The sequence below is a fragment of the Meles meles genome, chromosome 9 (assembly GCF_922984935.1).
Source record: "Meles meles chromosome 9, mMelMel3.1 paternal haplotype, whole genome shotgun sequence".
Classification (NCBI taxonomy): domain Eukaryota; kingdom Metazoa; phylum Chordata; class Mammalia; order Carnivora; family Mustelidae; genus Meles; species Meles meles.
Genome location: NC_060074.1, coordinates 36,865,985 through 36,890,357, shown reverse-complemented (window position 1 = coordinate 36,890,357; position 24,373 = coordinate 36,865,985). Strand labels below are relative to the sequence as shown.

The 24,373-nt window shown below is 38.2% G+C and overlaps 1 protein-coding gene and 1 long non-coding RNA gene across 7 annotated transcripts in view; both read right to left on the bottom strand.

Annotated features, from left to right (window-relative positions):
• Positions 1-2,424: 2,424 nt before the first annotated feature.
• Positions 2,425-5,318, bottom strand: LOC123950273. Its single transcript, XR_006820214.1, has 3 exons — positions 4,883-5,318; positions 3,569-4,371; positions 2,425-2,556 (listed from the first exon to the last, which is right to left on the bottom strand). It is a non-coding gene; the product is annotated as an uncharacterized LOC123950273 (long non-coding RNA).
• Positions 5,319-16,708: 11,390 nt separating this feature from the next.
• AGFG1 (ArfGAP with FG repeats 1) overlaps positions 16,709-24,373 on the bottom strand; it is an 82,100-nt gene continuing 74,435 nt past the window's right edge. For all 6 annotated transcript variants that reach the window (XM_046018384.1, XM_046018385.1, XM_046018386.1 and 3 more), the window contains one exon: positions 16,709-24,236. In XM_046018384.1, coding sequence (XP_045874340.1) covers positions 24,177-24,236 — 60 coding nt within the window. In that variant the 3' untranslated portion in view covers positions 16,709-24,176. The remainder of the gene's footprint in view (positions 24,237-24,373) is intronic.

The window sequence follows — 24,373 nt, the reverse complement described above, 5'->3', positions numbered from 1 at the left end:
GACAAAAAATGGCCTGTGGCCTATTTTCTTTAGAAGGACTCCAGGTATAGAAAACTCATGCTCTCTTTGATTGATTGTCCCAATACAATATCATATCTCCCTGGAACTTAATGTCTTCTCTATCTACAATGGAAATCTACTCTACTTTTTGCCCACTGATGACCCAAGGGTAACATCTAGAAATCTGTTCATTCATAGTCTTTGTAGACCTGAGGACAGCCTTCAGTCCTTTCCTTGTCAACCCCAATATTTTAGTCTTTGGTAGAGTTAAGAATAAACTATATTCAATCTAAGAGTTGGGTCCTGACCGTAGCAGCATCAGCATCAGAAGGAAACTTGTTAGAAATGCACGTTTCAGAGAGTCTGGGGCTGGGCCCTGGAATCTGTGTTCTAACTAGTCCTCCAGGTGATTCTGAGCCATGTTCAAATTTGAGACCTTTTTGACTGTGTCAATCTCGAGAAAGAGGCTTATTTCCATTTGGAGTTGGAGTGTCCTCCTGTCATAATAGACACCTTATTTACTATTTCCATCCCACTTTTCCACTGAAGATATTTTAAAAATAGAGAAGATTAAAAAATTGTTTTAATTTAAAAATTAAAATAGAGGGGCACCTGGGTGGCTCAGTGGGTTAAAGCCTCTGCCTTTGGCTCAGGTCATGATCGGTTCTGGGATGGAGCCCCGCATCAGGCTCTCTGCTCGGCAGGGAGCCTGCTACCTCCTCTCTCTCTGCCTGCCTCTCTGCCTACTTGTAATTTCTGTCTTTCAAATAAATAAATAAAATCTTTTTAAAAAAATTAAAATAGAGAAGATTACTAATTTTCATTATTTGGTCACCTTTTGTATGCTTACTTTGCCTTCAGGATTTTCTTTCCATAACTTCTCTTGACCCATGAGTTGATGAAGTCTACTATTTTGAAAGCAGTATCTTTTCTTGCTAAGATTGTATCACCTGCTAAATTTGCACAAATATAACCCAAAACACAGGGTTCCCTAATAATTACCTGGTGCTTCTAGGCTCACATCTCAATAGATACATTTCAAAACACATATAATTTTCCTATCAATAGATAATAACTTAGAACTCATTTACTCAACTCTAATGCTCAGTTTGGGGTTGGGAAGTGTGATTCCCCTAACGACACCAAGTGCTGAACATTCTTTTCATGATGTCTGTCAAATATACAATAAGAAACAGAATAACTGTTCTTGACTTCACAGTTGCTAGTCAGAATAATCTGGGAGCATTTGCCCTTTCCTCAGTGACCAGAGCTGCCAACCTTCAAATTACTTATTTTGATACTGGTTCTTAGACTAATAGGTGAAGAAAACAGAAGTATGTTATTACAACAGGTACATTGGATACTTCCCGACAAAATACAAAAATCAAAGAGAGTAAAATAAATATAGCTTGTATGAACATTCTTTCAGGCCACCTGCCTAATTCTAAATAGATCCAAAGAGCCAAAAACAGCTAATGCAAAGAGAATTGTGATTGCCTGAACAACAAAATCCCTTTCCCTGGAAACAATGCTCCCCTCTTCGTTGACACACAGACTCACAGTGACTCCCAACCAAACATGGAGGTAGAGGTGGTCTAATTCTTACCCAGATGATGATTCCAGAAAACCAGGATTGAAACTGTGTTTGGAAATTGCAATTCCAGGACTCATGATTCTCTTGGTGATTTGTATTTGCTACAAGGTATAATCTTTTACCTGAGAATGGGTGGGGGAAAAAAAGTAGAGCAAAAATAACGTACGTACTAACAATGAGAAAACCCCATGTGGAAATGATTTAAAACAATACCATTTAAAATCGCTCCAAAGAGGGGTGCCTGGGTGGCTCAGTGGGTTAAAGCCTCTGCCTTCGACTCAGGTCATGATCTCAGGGTCCTGGGAACGAGCCCCGCATCGGGCTCTCTGCTCAGTGGGGAGCCTGCTTCCTTCTCTCTCTGCCTGTCTCTCTGCCTACCTGTGATCTCTGTCTGTCAAATAAATAAATAAAATCTTTAAAAAAAAATCGCTCCAAAGAGAATGATACTTAGGTATAAATCTAACAAAACGTGCACAGAACCTATATTCTTGTAAGTCATGAAATGCAGATGGAAGAAATTAAAGTCCTAAATAAACAGAGAGATATATCATGTTTGTGGGATTTGAAGATTCGACATAGTGGAGATGCCAATCTCCCCCCACCTCCAAATTGATCTGCAGGTTTGATCAAATTCCCAAGTCCCAACCAGGTGTTTTGTAGAAACAGAAAAGCTTATTCGAAAGTGTGTATGAAAAGGTGCAGGACCTATAATAGCTAAAGCAATTTTGATAAAGAAAAGTAAAGTGAAAGGAATCGCTTTTACATCCAGGATTATTATACAGATAGAGTAATCAAGACAGCGTGGAATGGGAAGAGGCACCCACTTGCAGATCCGTGCAGCAAGACTCAGGGATCCAGGAGAGGACCGACACTGACATGCCCAGATGACTTTTGAGGAAGGAGCAAAAGCAATTCAGAATAGTCTTTCAACAGAAGCTGCTGGAGCAACTGGACATCCATAGCTAAAAAAGAAGAAGGAAAGAAAGAAAACCTTATACAAAAATTAACTCAAAGTCAATCATGGGTTTAAAGGTAAAACATAAAACTATGACATTAAAAAAAAATGTAGGACAATATTTTTAGGACCTAGAGCAAGATGAAGAGTGGTTGTTTTTTTTTTTAAAGATTTTATTTATTTATTGACAGACAGAGATCACAAGCAGGCAGAGAGGCAGGCAGAGAGGAGGCAGTGGGGGGGGGGTTGGGAAGCAGGCTCACCATGGAGCAGAGAGCCCAATGTGGGGCTTGATCCCAGGACCCTGGGATCATGACCTGAGCCGATGGCAGAGGCTTTAACCCACTGAGCCACCCAGGCACCCCAAGATGAAGAGTTCGTAGACGTGACACAAACCATAAAAGGAAAAGTTGATTACTCAGACCTCATCAATATTACAATGTTTTCTCTGTGAAAAGCCTGCTTGACAGAACAAGGAGACAAGCCACAGGCTGAGACAAAACACGTACAAGCCACATATTTAGCAAAGGACTCATTTCAGAACACGTGAAGAGGGGCATCTGTGTCAGTTAAGCAACTGCCTTCAGCTCAGGTCATGATCTCAGGGTCCTGGGATTGAGCCCCACATTGGACTCTTTGCTCAGCAGGGAGCCTGCTTCTCCTTCTCCCTCTGCCTCCCTCACTGCTTGTGCTCTTTTTTTTTTTTTTTTAAGATTTCATTTATTTATTTGACAGAGAGAGAGAGATCACAAGTAGGCAGAAAGGCAGGCAGAGAGAGAGGGGGAAGAAGGCTCCCCACTGAGCAGAGAGCCCGATTCTGGGCTCAATCCCAGGACCCTAGGATCATGACCTGAGCTGAAGGCAGAGGCTTAACCCACTAAGCCACCCAGGTGCCCCTTGTGCTCTCTTTCTGTCAAATAAATAAAATCCTACCAAAAAAAAAATGCATAAAGAACTCTCAATGCTTGATGGTAAAAGAAAACAACCAGTTAGAAAATGAGCAAGAGACATGAGCTTACTTTTCCCTGAAGAGGATATACAGATGGCAAGTCAGCACATGGAAAGGTGTTCAACGTCCTCAGCCATGGGGGAAATGAAAACTAAAACTGCAAGTAGCTACGGCTACACACCTACCAAAATGGCTAAAATACAAAATAGTGACAACACCCAAAGCCGGTGAGGATGCAGAGAAACTGGATCACTCATTCTTTGTTAGCACCAACGCAAAATAGTGTAGCCATTCTGAAGACATTCCAGCAGTTTCTTACAAAACTAAGTTGTCAAAGAAGTCAGCACTTTTACCCTGGGACATTTATCCCATAGAAATGAAAATTGTGTTCAGGCAAAAAACTATATACAAATGTTCGTAGCATCTTTATTCATAATAGACCCCCACTGGAAAAATTTCAGCCACCACTCCACAGGTGAGCAGTGAAACTTGGGCACGTGCCATTCTCTGAAATACCACGCAGCCCCAAAAAGGAACCTGCAAAACGTGGAGGATCTCAACAGAATTATGCTGAGGGGAAAAGCTTATCGCAAAAAGGTATTTATCGGATAATTCCATTTACATAACATAATAAGAAGAGTCGGGAAACAGAACAGATGACTGGTTACTAGAGGTTGAACTGAAGGAAGTGGCTGGGTGTGATGCCAGGGGTCCTTGTGATTGAACTGTTCTGCATCTTCCCTGTGGGGGCAGTTGCACGCATCTACACACATGATAAAATTGAGGGAAAGCCGGACACAGCCTCCAGTACTGTTTCTCAGCTGCAATATCATACTGTAGTTTGGCAAGATGTTACTCCTGGTTTTAAAAAACCTGTAAGAAACACGTCGAGATTAATATGGCATCAGAGCACCAAGCCCTCGGTCCCTGCTTCTTTATGGCCACTCCCTCTGCTCACTCTCAGCCCTGAGGATGGTTGATATTGACTCTCCCAGACCCGCTGCTGTGTCTCCTGGGTCCTCCCTTCACCTAGGACGCCAGCATCCCTTTCCTCTTTCACAAACACGCACCTCCTGTTCCAGTACCGTCAACCCCTGGTAGCCGCCACCAGCCCTTTCCTCAACTCTTCGTGCAAGCTCACCACCGTTGCTCATGCTTCACTCTCGCCCCAACTAAATGCCATCTTCTGCCCAGCCCAGGACATGCATGGAGACAGTCCCCCAACCGGGTTCCCTTTCCGCTCTGGTCCGTCACCCCTTAGCTCCGCCCAGCAGGTGCCCTGTGGTCTGCCACTGTCCCCTTCCTAGGCCTCACCGCCCACCCCCAGCCACTCCTGCTTTCTTTCCATTTCTCAAACACAGAAAGCTTGTTTCTACAAGAATACCTCTGCCTGAGCTGTCTCCTCTGCCTGGAAGTTTTTCTTCAAATCGTTGCATGACGGACTCCTGCCTAACCGCCAGTTCGGAACTTAAATCCCATGCCCTCACAGTGATCTTCCCTGGTCACTGGATCTGAAGCAGCTCTTAGGTTATCTGTTGGTAAACACTCAATTTTTGTTTGTTTGTTGGCCCTTACTTATTTTTCTCTCTGCCTCCCCATGACAGTTGAACTCTGTCAGCTTATCTGCGCTCTTGGCCCTGCGTTCCTGCTGCTCATGGCAGTGCCAGGCACATAACTCAGTAATGCCCACTGAGTAAATAGAAGGGAGCTCTGACCATCTCTCTCCTCCCCAGTTCAGAGTCGGTTACTTCCTCCCCTGTGCAGGCACCTGCCTTTTCCACGATCTTACTGGTCCTGCAGTCACACACGTGCCTGTTTACAAGACCTTGAAGTTCTTGGGGGCAGGAACTGTATGTTCAGTGCTGCATTCCCAGGCCCTTTCACTGTAGAAGGCATGGGTTAATATTTGATGAATGAATGACTTCACCCTCTTTGCAGGGTTTGACACCAGGTGGTTACATCACCAACAATCCATTTACAGCCATTTACAAGGCCAGTGGTGATGGATATTGAACGTGTCTTATGTGGGGCATATGGGTCAGGCACAGGAGACCTGACACTTCCTTCTCGTTAAAGTACACAATTCGGCAGGGTCAGGAAGCTTCTGGCCAAAGACCCATTTCACAAAAAAACACACCAAAAAAGGAGCAAATCTGCACACCCAAAGCACAGTTGTATCATCTAGAAATATTTTGAATTGAAACACTCTTCCAAAAGGCGTATTATCTAAAGCAGCAGAGAAAGGAAAGCCCCATAAAAACAATACAACAAATTTCACTCAAATTAAAATCAATGGTTTACATAAGGGATGTTCCTGTGGACTCTGGGAGGGAACCAAAGTCTCTGGGAGGGAACCAAAGTGGATGAGGGAAACTCACAGAATAAAGTCATCTTTTTTTTTTTTTTTTTTTTTTTTTTCCCATTTTATTTATTTTTTCAGCGTAACAGTATTCATTCTTTTTGCACAACACCCAGTGCTCCATGCAAAACGTGCCCTCCCCATTACCCACCACCTGTTCCCCCAACCTCCCACCCCTGACCCTTCAAAACCCTCAGGTTGTTTTTCAGAGTCCATAGTCTCTTATGGTTCGCCTCCCCTCCCCAATGTCCATAGCCCGCTCCCCCTCTCCCAATCCCACCTCCCCCCAGCAACCCCCAGTTTGTTTTGTGAGATTAAGAGTCATTTATGGTTTGTCTCCCTCCCAATCCCATCTCGTTTCATTTATTCTTCTCCTATCCCCCTACCCCCCCATGTTGCTTCTCAGAAGATGTGGTATATATACACAATGGAATACTATGCAGCCATCAAAAGAAATGAAATCTTGCCATTTGCGACGACGTGGATGGAACTAGAGCGTATCATGCTTAGTGAAATAAGTCAAGCGGAGAAAGACAACTATCATATGATCTCCCTGATATGAGGACATTGAGAATAAAGTCATCTTAAAAGCAGACGTGGCTTTTTAAAATCTGTGCTGTTATAGGATCATGTTTAACACTCTTTTAAAAATGCTTTAAAACGATCCCCCAATTCATCTCAAGTTTATTGTTATTGTGGCTTTTCTTGTGTTACAAAAATGTGTCATTAGATACAAGCAAAACTGAGCTACCAAAAAAAAAAAAGAAGACAAGCCAAATAAGCAATAGAAAGAAAACCTCTGGAATGAGGTACCTAAAATGTCTAATCTTTGTGGCTATTGCATAACATCCTCTATCCACGTGTCTTAACTAGTTTTCAATAGGCTGGAAACTTAACCTCCAGAAAGAAGACTTTCTCTTTGCTGCTTCCCACCCAGTCCACACCTGCGGGCCATGCTGCACCCAGCCACACCAGCCCCAGGGGCCGGTGGCGTTGTTCAATTCATTCACCAGCCTCTTGATCCTGGGATACAAAGTTTTGCCAGCAGGACCACGACAAGAACAAAGTGATACACCTAATTCCCTGGGATCCAAAGTCTTCAAAATGGCTTTTAACTATTTTTCAAGGAGGATGTTAGTGGGTATTCTTTTCCCTTTGAGTTATTCTGACAAAGAACAGAATAAAGAATTAGAAACTGGGCGCCTGGGTGGCTCAGTGGGTTGGGCCGCTGCCTTCGGCTCAGGTCATGATCTCGGGGTCCTGGGATCGAGTCCCGCATCGGGCTCTCTGCTCAGCGGGGAGCCTGCTTCCCTCTCTCTCTCTCTGCCTGCCTCTCTATCTACTTGTGATCTCTCTCTGTCAAATAAATAAATAAAATCTTTAAAAAAAAAAAAAGAATTAGAAACTAAGATCCATTGAAGGGAATATAAAACAGGTGTCTGGGCAACAACGCTAACCCACCAGGAGCCAGCAGGTAAGACCAAAATCCCATCAAACACTTCTCCATGAGAGCCACAGGATATGGGGCTGAGTATTTTTACCCAGAAATAAGCAGCTCTCTAACTGTTCATAAGGCTGTAGGAATACAGTGTGAGAGGCAATGCTTACTGGCAGCTCTCTGAAACCTTGTGAACTGGAGGTCAGGAGAGAGCCTGGGTGTTGTAAGGCTAATGAACTAGAATGGGTTAGGCGGGGGGCGTGAAAGATGGAAGATGTACACTGGGGAGCTCAAACAGGGAACTGCAGAGACAACAGAAAGAGAAAACCCTAAGGGCAAGTGACCACTATCACTCTTTGTCTTTTCCTGAACATGGGGACTGGTGCCTGGAAACAAGCATTGAGTGGGAATCTGGTTTTGTCCGTATCACTGGTCAGCTGTCTGCCTATCAGTGAGTCACCATTCCTTTCTAAATAGCCATTTCTTCCCTTAAAAACATTGGCTCAGACTCTCCCATTGATCCTGTAAGCTCTTAAATTCTTCAGTGAGTTGAGTTCAGAAAATTCAGAATTGTCAGTTTTAACTAGACAGTCTTTCCCAGATACATACTTGTTTAGTGAATTACTCATTTGTCTAGAGAGTATAAAAGGAGTTATTTTTATTTGATCTGAATTGAAGATCTCGTTCTTATTAATTTGATGTATACAATTAATGTGTGAATTTATTTAAATTAAATTTCTTTTCCTAATGAGAGGTTAAAGAGGCGATGCTAGAATTTTAATTTAAATTAATAGAAGCATATAGACCCAAATTTTCTTCTTAAAAATTAGGCCAGACCTAAAAAAAATTTAGACTCTGAACAAGTAAGAACTTGAAACTAGAGCCATGATGATGATAATGAAGATATAGTAATAGTTAACACCTACAGAGCACACACATAATAGAATTTAATTCTGATGACAATCCTAAAAGATCAACAACACGATCACCATTTTTCAAATGAAGAAACTTTCAAGGAAATGAAATAAGCTACCAAAGGGGCAGGGCTTTCTGAGGAGTGGAGCTGGAAATACAATCCAGATTTGAGGGATTCTACAGCCCACACTCTAAGAGGGCTTGTTGCAAACACCAGCAGAGTCACGGGAACGGTGGGTTGCTGGACAAACAAGGGTAAATGGCAGTTGAGATGAGGAGATGTCTTTGTATATTTTAGCAGTAACATTGTCCATTCTTTCTGGATAAGGAGAACCAATTTATCGACATCTATCTGAAGGACAACTAAACCTTTTCTGGACTTGAGCAATGTCGAGCTCTACCCCTTTAAAAGTAGCGGAGAGAAGTAAATACCAGGCTCTTTCTAAACTGGGGACAGGACCATGTCTCATCAGCACCTGGGCTGGTCCACCCCTTTTCTCACTTGTACCTTCTCCTCCTCCTCCCACAGCGTCTCAACCCACACCCAACATGGTGACGGTTGAATGCTTTCACTGCGGAAACCTCCCATCTCGTTTCTTTATCCAAGCGATCCTGGTGTCCTGAATGAGATCTTGGAATGATCGTCAACAGAGTGGTGGAATACAACGCCGCAGGACTAGATTGCTCATACCACATCACTTGAGCAACTGGATATTTGGTGAGTGGCTGATGGCTAAAGCGGCTCTGGGAGGGAAGCAGCTACATCATCACCGGGAAATGAGTCATAGGGACCCAATTTTATTACCCCTGGGAAATGAGTCAAAGGAATTCAATTTAGGATAACATATGTATTTAGTTCACTTATTTAATTGCTCAAAGTGGGGGGGAAACACAGTGTCTCTAGGCACTGATTTGCTGCTATGGATTTAGAGGAAGTCCTTATTTGCACAACTTACCCATATATAGGGGTTTTGTTTTTCAATTTTTTATTGGGATATAAGTCACCTACCATAAAATATACCTTTTGAAAAGTCAATGGTTTTTAGTATATTCATAAAATTCATCATTTAATGTCAGAACATTTTTATCACACCAAAAAGAAACCCCACCTATTAGTGGTCATTTCCTATTCCCATTCCTCCCTTCTCCCAGCCCTGCTAACCCTAGTCCACTCTCCGTCTCTATGGATTTGCCTGTTGAGAACACTTCATCTAAATGAATATATAGGCGTGCCTGGGTGACTCGGTGGGTTAAAGCCTCTGCCTTCAGCTCAGGTCATGATCCCGGGGTCCTGGAATCGAGCCCTGCATCCCTTCTTCTCTGTTGGTCAAATAAAGTCTTTAAAAATAAATAAATGAATCATAAATAGGTGGCCTTTTGGGTCTGCCTTATTTCATGTAGCATGATGTTTCCAAAGATCCATCCATGTTACAGCACAGATCAGTACTTCATTCCACTGTCTGGCTATTCCACGTTTTATTTATCTGTTTCTCAGTTGATGGATATTTGGGCAGGGCCTACTTTTTGGCTTCTATGAATAATGCTGCTACGAACATTCGTGTACAAGTTTTTGTGTAGACATGTTTTCGGTTCTCTTGGGTACATACCGAGCAGTGGAATTGCTGGGTCATATGGTAACCATGCCGAACTTTTCTGAGGAACTGTTAAACTGTTTTCCAAAGCACCGCATCATTTTAAATTCCCGCCAGCAGTGTGTGAGGGCTCTGCTTTCTCCACCTCCTCACTAACACTTGATGCTGTTCATCTTTTATTATCAGAGCCAGCCCAGTAAATGTGAAGTAGCATCTCACTGTGGGTTTGATTTGTATATCCCTGATGACTGATGACATTGAACATTTTTTCCAAGAGCTTATTGGCCATTTGTATATATTCACTGGAGAAATGTCGGCTCAGATCTTTTGCCCATTTTTTAGCTGGGTTGTCTTTTTTTTTTTTAATTTTAAGATTTTATTTATTTATTTGACAAAGAGATCACAAGTAGGCAGAGAGGCAGGCAGAGGAGGAGGGAGAAGCAGACTCCCCACTGAGCAGAGCTCAACGTGGGGCTCGATCCCAGGACCCTGAGATCATGACCTGAGCCGGAGGCAGAGGATTTAACCCACTGAGCCACCCAGGTGTCCCTGGGTTGTTTTTCTTATTGTTGAGTTTTAAGAGTTGCTCCGAACAGTTTAAAGTACAAAAAGGAATGTGGTACACATTATGTTATACCAAGCTGGAAATACAAGTTTAGAATTCATATATAAGCTTATTTTTGTTCTTTCAGGTTCAATAATTTTTTTTTAATAAATTGATACTTAAGGAATTCAGTTCTGGCCATAGTTATCATAAAAAGAAAGGCTCTACGAACTCTTCAATAGATACTAAAAAGAGAAGTACCAAATATACTTAAATTTTATTACAGGAAACTAATTTCTCAATGGGCATGATATCCAGCACCTGTTCAGCTCTTCACATGTAAACTGGCCACGTATCTTTTTCCAATGATAAGCAATTGAAAAAATTCCGTTATATCAGCCTGAACAAAGCAGGTTGTATACATATATTGAACCACGTCATTAAATATTGGGAAAACAAGACTTTAAACACCTAAATTGTATTCCAAAAGAGATATGCAATAATTTACTAAACATTCCAGTTTGCATTAGTAAAAATATTTTAATAAATATCCTTATACATAAATCTGTGTGTACATATAGTGTTACCTTTACAAAGAGTTCCAGGAATAGGCTTCCTGCGATTGATCTATACACGAGTCTTACTTATTACCAAACGACCTCCCAAGACATTTTACTAAGTTTAGACTCTGACATCAGGTTGTGAATGTTCATTTTGCTTGATCTTAACTGATGGGAAATTTTTAAGTAGTCTTTAGTAGTATTATAAGCAGAAATTGGTATCTCATTGTCTAAATTGTATTTAAACTGCTAGAGAAGCTATTTTCTCAAGTCTTTTTGCTGGTTCTAGTTGCTTTTGTTGCGGGGGGGGGGCGGGATTTGCCTATTCACATCCTTAGCATGTTTCTTAAATGTTTAGTAAAGGAACATTTTTCCTATTTGGAATATATTCATCCTCCAATATCCATTCTAGAGATTAACTAATGGAACTGCAGTCGAGCAAAGATTCTGAAAGTTGGTTCCTAATTAGACAACACGAACAGCCCCCAGGTTCATTGGGGCAGTGGGCAGTGTAGCCTGGGGCCCTGCTTTGTTAAATCACGTGTCACTCACACACAGTACAGCTGGCCCATTTCTATAGTGCTGCTTTTGTTCTGCTGAGGCAGTGCCCAGTGGTTGGGACAGAAACCACACGGCCTGCAAAGTCTAAATATGTATTATCTGGTCATTTTAAGGGTGCAGACCCCTAACCTACAGAAGTAGTAAAGAAATTTATGGTCTGTCTAAAAAATTATCTCCATCATTAAAAATCACTTTATATACTAATGATGGAAGAGTATTTTTCAATTATTAAAATGTAAAAGTAGACAGAATATTTCCATAATTGTATGCCCCAAAAACCCCAATTATAATTGGGAAACTCGACATTAACATGTTGATATTGGTGATCTCGGGATGATGAGGTTATTCTTTGGAGGGGGAGGGGCTCTTTTAAAGTTTCCTTCAATGAACAGATATTACTTTTGTAAAAATGCAAATAACAGATCTATGAAGTAACTGCTTTTACCGGTTCAAAGGTAAATGGTTGGGGTAAAAGAAAAAAACTGTGAAATCATTTCTTCGAAATCATCATGGGAACCACTGCCCCTCCTCAGCCAGTGTCCAGCGCCCGGGCAGCCCCTAGGCCAGCAGGGGAGGGACCCTCCTCCTTTCCGTCACTGCTCTTCTGTGCCAGCTGCTCCAGTGTGCACTGCCACAGTTCAGCGGTCACTACCAAGAAACACCTCCAGCGTCCTTAGCTGCTTCAGTTCTGTCATCTGCAGAGCCTCCTTTGCTTGCCAGTGACTGGCTTCAGTGAGCTGTGACCTTGCAGCCCGTTTCCTTTGAACTCCCCTCTTCTGCAACGCCCTCTGAAGAGAAAGGCTTACCTCTTTCAGGCACACCCTCCTTTTATAGCCTCACCTAATGCCTTTATGTGTTATGAGGGCAGCATTGGCATATGTCTTTACTAATTCTTTTTTCAACAAATAAAATACCCTCTGCACTGACTCCTGATTCCTAGAAACATTTAAAACTGAGTAAAAGGGAACTGAATTCAAATTTGCTTTTACCTAATTTCTTTTGGTTTTTCTTAATCTATCTTAAGATTCTCTAAGGCAATTTTAGCAAAAAAAAAAATTATAAGATTTAAAAAGCTAGATGCAAAACTTATTTCTCTAACACAGGATCAAAAGCGATACATCTCGATCTCTTCAATGTGTACAAATCACCCGAGATTTGCTAAAATGCAGACATTGACTTATTACCAGGGGATGAGATTCTGCATGGTTAACAGGATCCCAGGCGACATCCAGGTTACAGAGCCCCAGACCACACTCTCGAGTAGCAAATAACCATAATCGTCTTTAATGCAACAGCTGCAATACAGATGTTGTAGAGAAATCCAAATTATTACTACATTGCAAAGGAAAGTATTTGCAACAAGTATTCTACACACACACACACACACACACACACATTATCCTTTCACCTAATGCTCCAATGCCCTGGGGAAAAATTGGCCGAAGTGTTTCTAACAGCTGCTTTTCTGTCATTACCCACAACACAAACTCCTCTTCATCCTGCTTCCCTCCACTTCTGCTGTCTTAAATCCTATTCTTGCGAGGCTACCACTGCTTTGTCAAGTGTGCATCAGGCAGGGTTGAGATGTTTCCCACTCTCCAGAGCTCCCTTTCCCTGCCCTTGATCTGCACCAATACATCCATCAGTCTTCCCCTGCCCCAACCCCCAGGTCTAAGGGGTCCTTTCCTTCAGGTGACAGTAAAGTGGTTCTGAGCACCTGCTTCGAGTGAGAGCTGCATTCAGAGGTCAGTGCTAGCACCCACTTTGCCTGAGCAATTAAATCACCTTCTCTAAGCCTGTCTTGCCTGGTAAAATACAAGTCATTCCTACATATAAGGTTGTGAGGATTATTGGAAATAATATTTAAAAATTATTTAGCAAAGTAGCACCAAAATGACACTAAATGGGAGCTACTATTATGACAAGGACATAAAGCACTTAATTTCTTTTATATGGGTAGTTCTCAAACATCACTTAAAAAGTCAAAATTGTTATGCATTTTAAAATGTTATGCATTTTAAAGGTATTATTAATAACATTTTAATTAAATATCTTAATTAACACTTAAGATATTATTTCTAAATAGGAGAAACTCAAAATATTGGAAGTTTCTCAGTGGCCTGGGACTTGCAAGTTTCTCTATTCTGAAATTCCCGGTTTATTTAGGATGTTGGATATCTTTATCTGGAAGACGTGGCAATTCCTCACTTCTCTCTTTGAGAGAGCAACCCAAATATGTATAGTAACTGAAAATAAGGTTTGAGGGGAACCGTACTGTTCCAAAATCATAACTAATGTAGTCTATAAATACACACTATCCTTCTGTGGAATTTCATGGAAATGTAGTCTGAAATGTTATTTATAACCATAAAAAATTAATATTTAAAATTCTTCTATGATTACAGAGAATTTTCTTTCAAAACCTTGAACATTACTGCAGAAGTGCATACAGCAGAGATGACACTTAAAAAGACAGAATGATCAAGAAACTTGTAGAACTGGTAAAAACTCAAGGACCATCAAAATCCATGCACAAAATAAATAATAAACAAAATAAACACTACATCCAAATCCCATAGTGAAACTGATATATCCTGCAAAAAAGAATCACTTTACTAGTTCTTTACTAGTTCTGTAGATCTGCACTCTTTTCTTAAAATGACCAGATAGCACATCCTGCAAAATAGCCATTTCTGCATGTAGCAAATTCAGGGAAGGGAGAAAAGGAGTTCGTGGGCCTGCATAATGGCCAGCTCAACTAGGGGATCTGAAAAAGCAATCTTTTTTTTTTTCTTTAAGAGATTTTATTTATTTGAGAGAGAGCGCATGAGCAGGCAGGAGGGGGAGAGAGAAGTAGGCTACCCGCTGAGCAGGGAGCCAGACACAGGCTGGATCCCAGAGTCCTGGGATCATGACCTGAGCCAAAGGCAGCCACTTAACCACATGAGCCAAGCAGGCACCCTAGAAATAATCCGTTCTGGATTAAAAAAGGAAAAAATTATGAAACTAGAAGAATCTCAGCAGTTTTCTAGATTCGAAATCCCATTACAGATGAGGTTATTTATCCTAAATGACATCATTAGCATTAGAAAGGTTCTCTTTTGTATGTGTAATCCCCAAATACAGAATGTGATAAAGATATAACTTTAGGTGACCTAATTAATATTTTTACATTAACTTTAAAAACAATCCACAAATGAGAAAATGCAACTAGGAAATCATGGGAAAAATCAACTTCAGTAATCAAAGAAAGGAAAATAAGATGAGGCATTATTTCGTATCCCTTACATTAGCAATCATTAAAAAGAATTCCCTCTGGCAACTGGATATAAGGTAAAAATGGGCCACATGCCTTTAAGGTATTTGTAAAAATTAAATCAATCCCTTTAAATAGCAATTTAGTTGAGAGGATAAAATGTTAATCCTTATACACCATTTGTGTGATTTTATAAGAATTTATTCCAAGACCTAACACAAATGAAAGGTTATACACAGCAAAATGCTCAATTAACATTAAATTATGAATAATAAGTAACAAAGAGATACACTGTTCACTCAACAATTCTAAGAAAATCTGATGACAAACCCTAAGTGTATGAAGGGCAGGTAAAAATTCTGATGCTGAAAAATTACAAGCAATCTCAATGTTCACCATAGGGAGGCAAACACCACATAATGAAACATCCTTAGCAGAGAATGTAGATCTACGTTTTAAACTGAAAGAAACCCATGGTATATTGAGGAAAAGGTTACAAAATAGTGAGCACAGCATGATTCCACTCTGGAAGAGGTCTTTATACTTACTTATACATGGGACAGAATCCAGAAGTACAATATATCTACACAAGAGAATAGTTTTTTTTAAAAGGAAGTTAATTTTCTCGATTTTCAGATTCTTTATAAACATATTATTTTTACAAGCAGAAACAATAGTAAATGCATTTCCAGTTTGGAAGAACATAGTCATGTGGGGAAAGCATCTTAAAAATTAACTGGCTATGATCACAATGCAAGATCTGCTATGGGCAAGGAGCAAATACGAAGGGGAAAAACAGCCAGAACTAGATCACTTAGGATAAGAAGGCTGTTTTTTTACGTCCATTAATATTTGTGAAATAGGTTGTTTTTTCAAAAAAAAAAAAAAACAAACCCACTCTTACTAGAAGTTTCAAAGTGTGAATATAGAAGAGGATGAATTATAAAGTCAGACAGAATTCTACTCCTGCCACTTACTAAATAACTATAATCTTGGCCAAATATAAATACCTTTTCTGTCACAAATACTGCCTGGAAACAGTTGTTGTGACTATTAAATAATAGCAATTCCATGTGATACAGGTCACAAAATTGGTTTAATTAACAAATACTAAGTTCTAAACTGTATGAATTAGAATCCCCAAGGGTAATCACTATCTAATTTAAACACGTATTCTAATGGCTGAGGGGAATCCTACTTCACCATTTGGAAGAGGTGTCATTTTGAAGTTGAGGAACTGAAAGGATCTAAATTATAGGCCTGAAGGCCAGTTAACAGCAGAACTTAAGATTTGAACGCAGGAAATTTGACTCTGGTTTCTTTTTCTAGAGTCCCAATCAAGTTCAGTAAAAATTGTTAGCATACCCTTTAATGTGGGGAAAGAAAAGGAAAAAAAGAATTTTAATCTTTTCTCATTAAATGAGACTAAAATAATTTTCCCATAAAATGAGACTAAAATAGTTTCCCCCTGGGAGAAGGGAGGTGATACTGGTGGTCATGGTGGAAATAAGGATTCTAAAGAAAGTACATTTTCTTCTGGGTTCTGGTGACGGTTATTAATGGAAATAAACAGAAATGTACAGAATAATCAGGATGGATACAAATAATAGTGACGGCTACCACAAAGACTGGGTAGTAGAGAACTAGGCAGATAGTTCACGATTTACCTGTTAAATTTCTATAGGTAATAGAGTGTGTAAAACCCAATTACAATAAATCTATCTTAAAAACAAGCCAGATCAACATGTATCTCAAGGAAAAAAAGTCATCTTTTAGGGGCAAAAAAAAAAAAAAAAAAAAAAAATCAGTACTGGAAACAGTAAAAATATGTGCTTTTAAAAAATGTTTCGTAATGTATAAAGACAAAAGTGAGAAACGTTACTAATGTATAATTAATGGAATAGAAAAGATTAAGTTGGAAGTAGATGCATGAGCTGCTTTACAAAAAATAATGTTACATGACAATTAAAGAGGCTATTCTCAAATGGTACACAAATTGAGGAGTCTTTATTTTGAAAAAATTCTTCCAACAATATTTTACAATGAACAAAAAACTCAACCAAATTTATCTACTATACTAAAGGTTTTAAGAGATACTGAAATCAGTCAGCAGGTTTTCGTCCCAATACCTAAAACCACCTCCTGCGTTAAGACTGGTCTTCATAAATGTTGGCATGTTACCATATCTTCCAAGACCTGTCTTGCTAGGTAAAAAGCTCTCCTTTCTTTCAGACTTCTCAGGAAGTCCTCTCTCTCCCTTCACTTAGCCAGAAGGTGCTACAGTACTTTCGCTGACATCGGTCCTCCTAAAGAAACTTCCAGGAAGCACATCCTGTCTTGACAAATGGTAAATGCACAATAAGAAATTCTCTAGTCTTTTGAGGAGTAAGAATCAGAACTTTAAGTTATTATCCAAGTCTTTTCTAAGGCAAAGGGAACTAATTTTGAAGAATAAAATACATGGTTGTGCCAGTATAGTTTATTGCAGTAAATCTATCTTTTTTTTTTTTTTTTTTAAATATAAGGCATATTCTAAATGTTAAGGAAAGGTGCAACACCAACAAGCAGTAATAGAAAATCACCCCAAAGAGCACTTTTAGAAACTTCCAGAGTCATGGGTAGGGACAATGGAAAAATTAAAGTGCAAAATGGGTATGAACTTGCACAACCTTTCAATGACTGACTGAAAACCTTCAAAGTTTAATTTAAAAGCACAGAATTTTTCAAATATCTTCAGATAGTCAATTGGAAGGATTCCCCTGCCTCCTTAAGTGGAAGAATTTCCTAAATGGAAGCATAAGAAAATAAACAGCTGGTGAGCCTCAAAATTGAATGAGGTCTGTCTGATTGAGTTTCTAGTCAGGCAAGGTCAAGACTTATCTTCATATATGCGTAAGGATGTTCTCAATTTTAATAATAGTTTTAGTAGAAAAATCTATACAAATACTCTTCAAAACGGACATCCATGTAATGAAATCCTGTAGCCATTAAAATAATGAGTTAGAGCTGATGTGTTAATATGTAAAGATAACCAATTAAATAAAAAGAACCAAGTTACAAAACTGTACATTTAAAATAAGGGACGACAGCAAGAGGAGTAGATATGTATACAGACATACGAAATAAACGATAACATTTCTGAAAGACTATACGAGAATACAAGAAAACTATATTCCCCTGGAGTGTGGGAATGAAGTCACAGGAAGGAGACAAGATTTAATTTTTCACTTTATACCCTTTATATATCACATAATTTAAAAAAAATCACAAGCATGTATTATTTTATAACATATAAAAAAGTTAGAGTCTTTAAAAAAACCTGATTGTACCTACAGCATTCTAGGAAACACTGACTGTATAACGTCAGTTTACAATCCTTTGCTGCCTTTTATTTAATGGTCATTTAGTCAAAATTAGAAGGCTACTTGGGTGCATGCTTCCTCTCTCTCTCCACTCAAGATTAAGGGAAAATACTGAGAATTTAGAGTTTAAATCTTAACTCGCAATGATTAAACTGTGGCTTGGATGACACCTAGTCAAGATTCCAGAGAACCAATGACAAAATTAACTTATATGAGAATTTTAATCACTAATTAAAATATTTTATCCAAGATCACTTTTCCTTTTCACAAGAGCCAGAGTCACAACATTTCTCTTTTCATTAAGCTCCACAGCCCTCTGAGTTGGACAAGCACAGATTTCAAAAATACATTTAAATACATGTTGAATTCTTATGCAGGACCAAAACATAAGCAGAATACATAGATGTCACAAGTTTGAAAAGAAACACACTCTTAGCAAAAATCTTCACTGGAAAATAATATCATAAATTCAAATCCTACAGGACTCCAAAATCAGAACAAGAAGGTTGCATAAGAACTCCCTTACCTAGACATGGGATTTGCCAACTCAAGGGTCTTAAAACACATTTGAATGTTTGAGGCTAAGAAAATTAGGAGTGGGAGGCCAGTGGCCATCTTAAGCATGCTTGCTTTAAAACTATGCAAAATTCAAGTTTGTGAAACACTGTGCTGATCAAACGAAAAACTGCGGGCAGAATTCAGAGTATATGTCATGACTGTACAAGCCTTACCATTAGCACAATAACTGGAATTTTTAACACCAGGGTTCACAATACTTGAGTCTTTCCAGATTAAGTATCTCCATATTCCATTCTACTTATTAAAGCAAATTAGTGTCCAAATGCTTGCTGAATTAACAATATAAAACAAAAGGCTCTTCAAATATTGGATACCATCACCAATAAATTTAATGAACAAGGTGTAGAACTGGGAGTGTTGCGCTGCAGTTGGTCTGCAAAGGCTTGGGAGCCTGGTGTACATCTCTTTCTACTTCCGAGTTTAATGACATCAGATTGATAAGTGACATCAGCCATTGTGAGAGTATATACACCACAAATATCAGTAAACAGTACAAAACAGGGCACTTTTTCATGAGAGAAAAAGTCTCATCAGCACAACACTAAGAACTACATGTTGGTCATTATACTCACTTGTTCAAATATACAATGCAAGCTTTTAGTTAATGACATTACAATGTTCTAAAATATACAAGGAAAAATTTAGCTAATGAGGATGAATTTCATATTAACAGGCTAACTTAACACAAATTTTAACAACAGCATCCTTTAGAAAGTAAATTTTAAAATCACCTAGTACACAAACATATCAATAAAAGATGGAATGTTTCTCAAAAATAGGAATCATTGTAATACTTCAGATATTTCTTTAATAAAATAAGCTCCACTAATTACCCCATTAATTAACTTGAAAAGTTTAAATAAAAACCTAGTGAATAAACTGTACTGATTTCATCAATTATGAATGGGACTCAAATAACTAAGTTTTATTAGGTACACAGGATACAGAAATTGGAATTTTCAAAGACTTTTTAAAGGACTACTTACACATAAATGTGACAGCCCTTTAATCCAACAATGAAATACTTGCTCCCTAGAGCAAAAGCTCTGTCACTAGCTTAACCTCTCTATGTCTTGCCTTCTTTCATCCTTAAAGTATGCATCCACTTTAAGGATTGTATAATACATGAAAAGCACTTAGCAAGTTTCTCATACATTTAAAGGGCTTAATAAACCACACCCCATAATACCACCACATTACTTTGAAGTCATTACTTTTTTTAAAAAAAAACGTATCTTCACAATGGTCTCCTAGAGATTTTCTGAGGGAAGTCTGACACTGTCGGTGGAGACCAAAGATGAGGTGAGTCATTCTGAACACAAGCTCAGTGAAGGAGCACAAACACATGGACGAAGAAGGCCCAAGAAGCAAAGCACAAGGATGGCCTGGGGATGGAAACGGAGTATTAGTTCAGAAAAGCCTATTTTACAATATGCCAACAACGGCAGCAACAAAGCCAGAGTCTGTGGTGACTTATTATTGTGAACTATCTTGCAAAGTCGCTTCAAAAGAATTTTACATTTTGTTTAAATGAGAAGCAACTGCTCTCTTTATAGATGGACAAGGTATAAAAAGCCACTGGTAGAAAAACCATAGCAAACCTCTTTCTAAAGAAGCGAACACATTCCTTTAATTGTATGTAGTAGCAGACTTCCTGGAGGGTAATGATTTCTGTTACAGGAATCCACTTTTCATTAAAAAAATTCTTTAACTATAGCTAAAATTAACAACTGTAAACATGAGAGATAAACTATTCACTTTGAACTTTCAAAATATGCAAAGCATTTTTTCATTTTTAAAATAGCTATTTGATAGCTATTAAACAATGACACAATTTCAAAGTGGTTGGAATAGTAATAATTCCAAAATAAACATCAATAACCATGAATCAGAAATTGTAATATCCTTGAAGGACATATTCACCAATGTCAACATTAAAACAATTTTAAATAAAAATAGGAGAAAATCTAGAAAACAATATTAAAAATATTTGCAGTTTCGACTCAACTTTCCACTTTTCCCACCAAGCAAAGAAAACCACTGGCAAGTTCAATGAGCAGTATGTTTACCCTATAAACCACACGCTGTTATTCTGGAAAATAGAAAGTTAAAGTGTAGCACAGCGGTTTTCAAAGTGTGGTCTGAGGACCTCTGAAAGTCCTCAAAAGCCAAGCGTCACAACTATTTTCATACTACTACTAAGATATTACAGATCTGTCTCATGAGTTCACAAGTGCATGGTGGAGTTTCCCAGGGCCCATATGCCACGTGACGGAAAAATCACTGCAATGCCAAGGGAGCATAAGAAAATCGCTGCTTCTCAAGTCAGGTGCTAGAGATGTGCAAAACATAAAATAATGTTCTTCTCATTAATTAACTGCTTTTGGAAGACAACTATAGTTTTTATTTAAAAATGGCATTTATGGGGGTGCTTGCATGGCTCAGTGGGTTAAAGCCTCTGCCTTTAGTTCAGGTCATGGTCCCAGGGTCCTGGGATGGAGCCCTGTGTCGGGCTCTCTGTTCAGCAGGGAGCCTACTTCCGTTCCTCTCTCTCTGCCTGCCTCTCTGCCTACTTGTGATCTCTGTCTGTCAAATAAATAAATAAAATTTTTAAAAAATGTTTAAAAATGGCATTTATGTTAACATGCAATGGGTTTATTATTGTTATGTTTAAATGAATGAACACGGTTTTTTAAGTATCTCAGTTATTAATTTCTAATACAGTAATTTCTGGTAGATACAAACTACATAAACAAAAGCTCTCTGGGCATCTTCAGTAATCTAAAAGAGAGTGAGTGCTGCCACACAAAAGCAACCAGTTAGTCTTCTCTTCATTTTTCCAATTTTCAGGAACTGTTCCAAACACGGTATGTGCTGGGGGCTAGGGCAATACGCAGGTAAAGCACGGACAGGTATCTTCAAATTTACAAAAGGAATTACTTTAAGGAAGAAAGTGATTGCCTAATCTCTATTGTCACAAAAAATATGCCTTTCAATATATCAACAATGTTTGCCACCCTAAAAGAAATTTTCCTTCCAGAGCAAAGACAGGAGAGAAGATCTGATTCTACTACTAAGCCAGGAAAATTGGAAGGTTTTCAGCCTTGTCCTCCTCTTTCTTCAATACTCAACACAATTCTGATGGGTCTACATTCAAAAACAAATTTGAATATGAAAGTCTAAAAGAATTGATTTAAATCCACATTAAAGCTGGATCACTTTTTAAACTAAGGATTTCTACTTTATAAGCACTCATTTAAAGTCAATTAAGAGTTCTCAATTACTTAAAAACTTCAAGATGGTACCAGAAAAAAAAGTCTTTAAAATCATTTTAATAACAACTGTTTAATTCACTTATTTCTTAGATGGAAAGCCTGGGAGGTTATTTGGGTAATGGCCTACAATCATATAGCATAACTTTGTACATATGAATTGATTGGGACCCAATACAATCTAAAACATAGAAATTCAAAGACATTTCTTAAGTAGTCCCTCCATGAAAAAAAGGGCTGGAGAGAGACCCCCAAACTGTAGGTATTTTAAGTTATACCCACACACAGCTAGACCTCTGCAGCATTTTCAATATTAAGAGAAGAGGCATAACATTCAAAAAGGGGCAGAGATTTCTGTCTTCTTGCTCATCAAAATAGTTCAGAAAAACTACACACTGAGCTAGAGATACAATGGACAGCAATGCTTGACCAAGTCTGAAACACTACACAGACTTCAAGATTGTGTAACAACTCATGTAGTCACCACTGGAAAAGGTATTCAACACAAATAAAATGTTTGAAGAAACTGATGTTCATTTCTTTTAATACCAAAGCTTTAAAAAAAAATGTTTAATCATGGTAAGATGAAACTTTCCAAACACGTATTACATATTTGTATATGTAACTTTACCTTTTCTCGATGACAGAGTCAAAGTACCAGACTATTATCAGAATATGATGTCATACAGTGATGTCTTCTAGGCTGGCCTGGCTGTCCTTAAACTAAATGGTCGACAGGTTTTCATGGTTTGTCTATCTCCTTCCAAACTGTTCCTTCTGAATTGCTAATAATACACTAGGGCTGGGAAATCAAATAATCAAAATTTCACATATATAGAGATTTTGTGACTTGTGTTGCTCAAAAGCATTTAAAAAGAATTATTCCAAGTTTCTCAGTTGTGTTCTGTATTGATGAAGACTGCTAGATTACGTCTTAATGAATGAGGCATTACTGTACATAAATATTTAAACAAGTTCATCTATTAACAAAAAGATATAACTAAACATTAGTATTGTTGCCTTTTTAAACAAAGTATTCTATAACCTTAAGGTAACACTGGGTTCCAGTTTGTTTTGCCCCCAGAAATGAACATAAATAAATGTCCTATTTTAATAATATCAGTTTGTCCAAACAAAGGGGAAAAAAAAAAAAACTGAGGTGCAATCATGTCACAGTTAATGCATGTCTGCTTCCAATACATTCAAAGACAGTATTTTTGTTTAAAAATCAATAGTTAAAATAGGACTTCTGCAGTCTGAGAATTCAAGATACTTAAAAAAATTTGTAAATACACATACATGCAAATTCTTCATATATACAAATTTTCACAAAATTAAGAAGTTGCAAAGAAATTAGAAGGATTACGGTGAATCTGACAAGCTACATTTAAATGCTTTACCACTGACATATTCCTGAATATAGCAGTCATAGTAGTTTTAATAAATTTTCTACATGGCCTTTTTTATAAAATTTTCTCTTTTAGACATAAAAGTTAGTCACTAGAAGTCTTCTGAAATTCTAATTTAAGAATTCAAGATGTTCTCAATTCACTACTCATATTTTAAGGCCACTTTGGTAAAGGCATTGCAGCAAGAACACAAAAACAATAGCATATTTTCTAATATTTATTTTTTTCACCTGCAAACTGTAGCAAAACATGATCAGCTTTATTATGCAGACAGGTATCCCTCTACATTTTTAAAGAATTTAGGTATGTATAAATAGAAGAGCTCTTTAGAAAGGAAAAATTCAAGAATGAATAAAACCTTCCAATTTTGACTTTGTAACTTTCCAGTAGCAATGGTTAAAATGATTTTAGGTCATTCATTCCAAGATATAGGACAGCACCTTAAAAGTGGCTGATCTATTTCCCCAGTAACATTTCTCACATAACAATGTGTTAAAGTTACAAATACTGATATGCACAAATAGCTAATTTCTAAGAAAAATATGTACAGTACTGCAGCATAATGAATGTGGTATCTGCAATAACTTAATATTAGCCAATTTTTAATATACATGATACCGCTACCTTTTTCTGCCAATTCACAGGTTAAAAGTTGTTACTGGAGCCCTCTGTTTTGCACATATTACCTGGTGTTTAATACACAATGCAGGCTTTTTAAAGACTTCTCCTGTGTTTAAAGCTAAGATCAGTGAAACAAGACAACAGTGCAAGAGGCGGAGAGATGTAATGTGACCACGTAAAAGTTCGTTCCAGTAAAGTGTCTATATAAGGCTATAAGAAAGGATTGGTTGATGAGCTTCCTGTTGGAAATTGTCCTGTTGGTGCACCAGTCTAAAGGAAAACATAAGACAAAATAAAGACACAAATAAGGGTGGTATATGTGTGAACTATGAAAAGATTTAACTTTGATTAATTAAACAGTATTTAGATTAGAAATTATTTTATAATTATTGGCAATCATATTTATT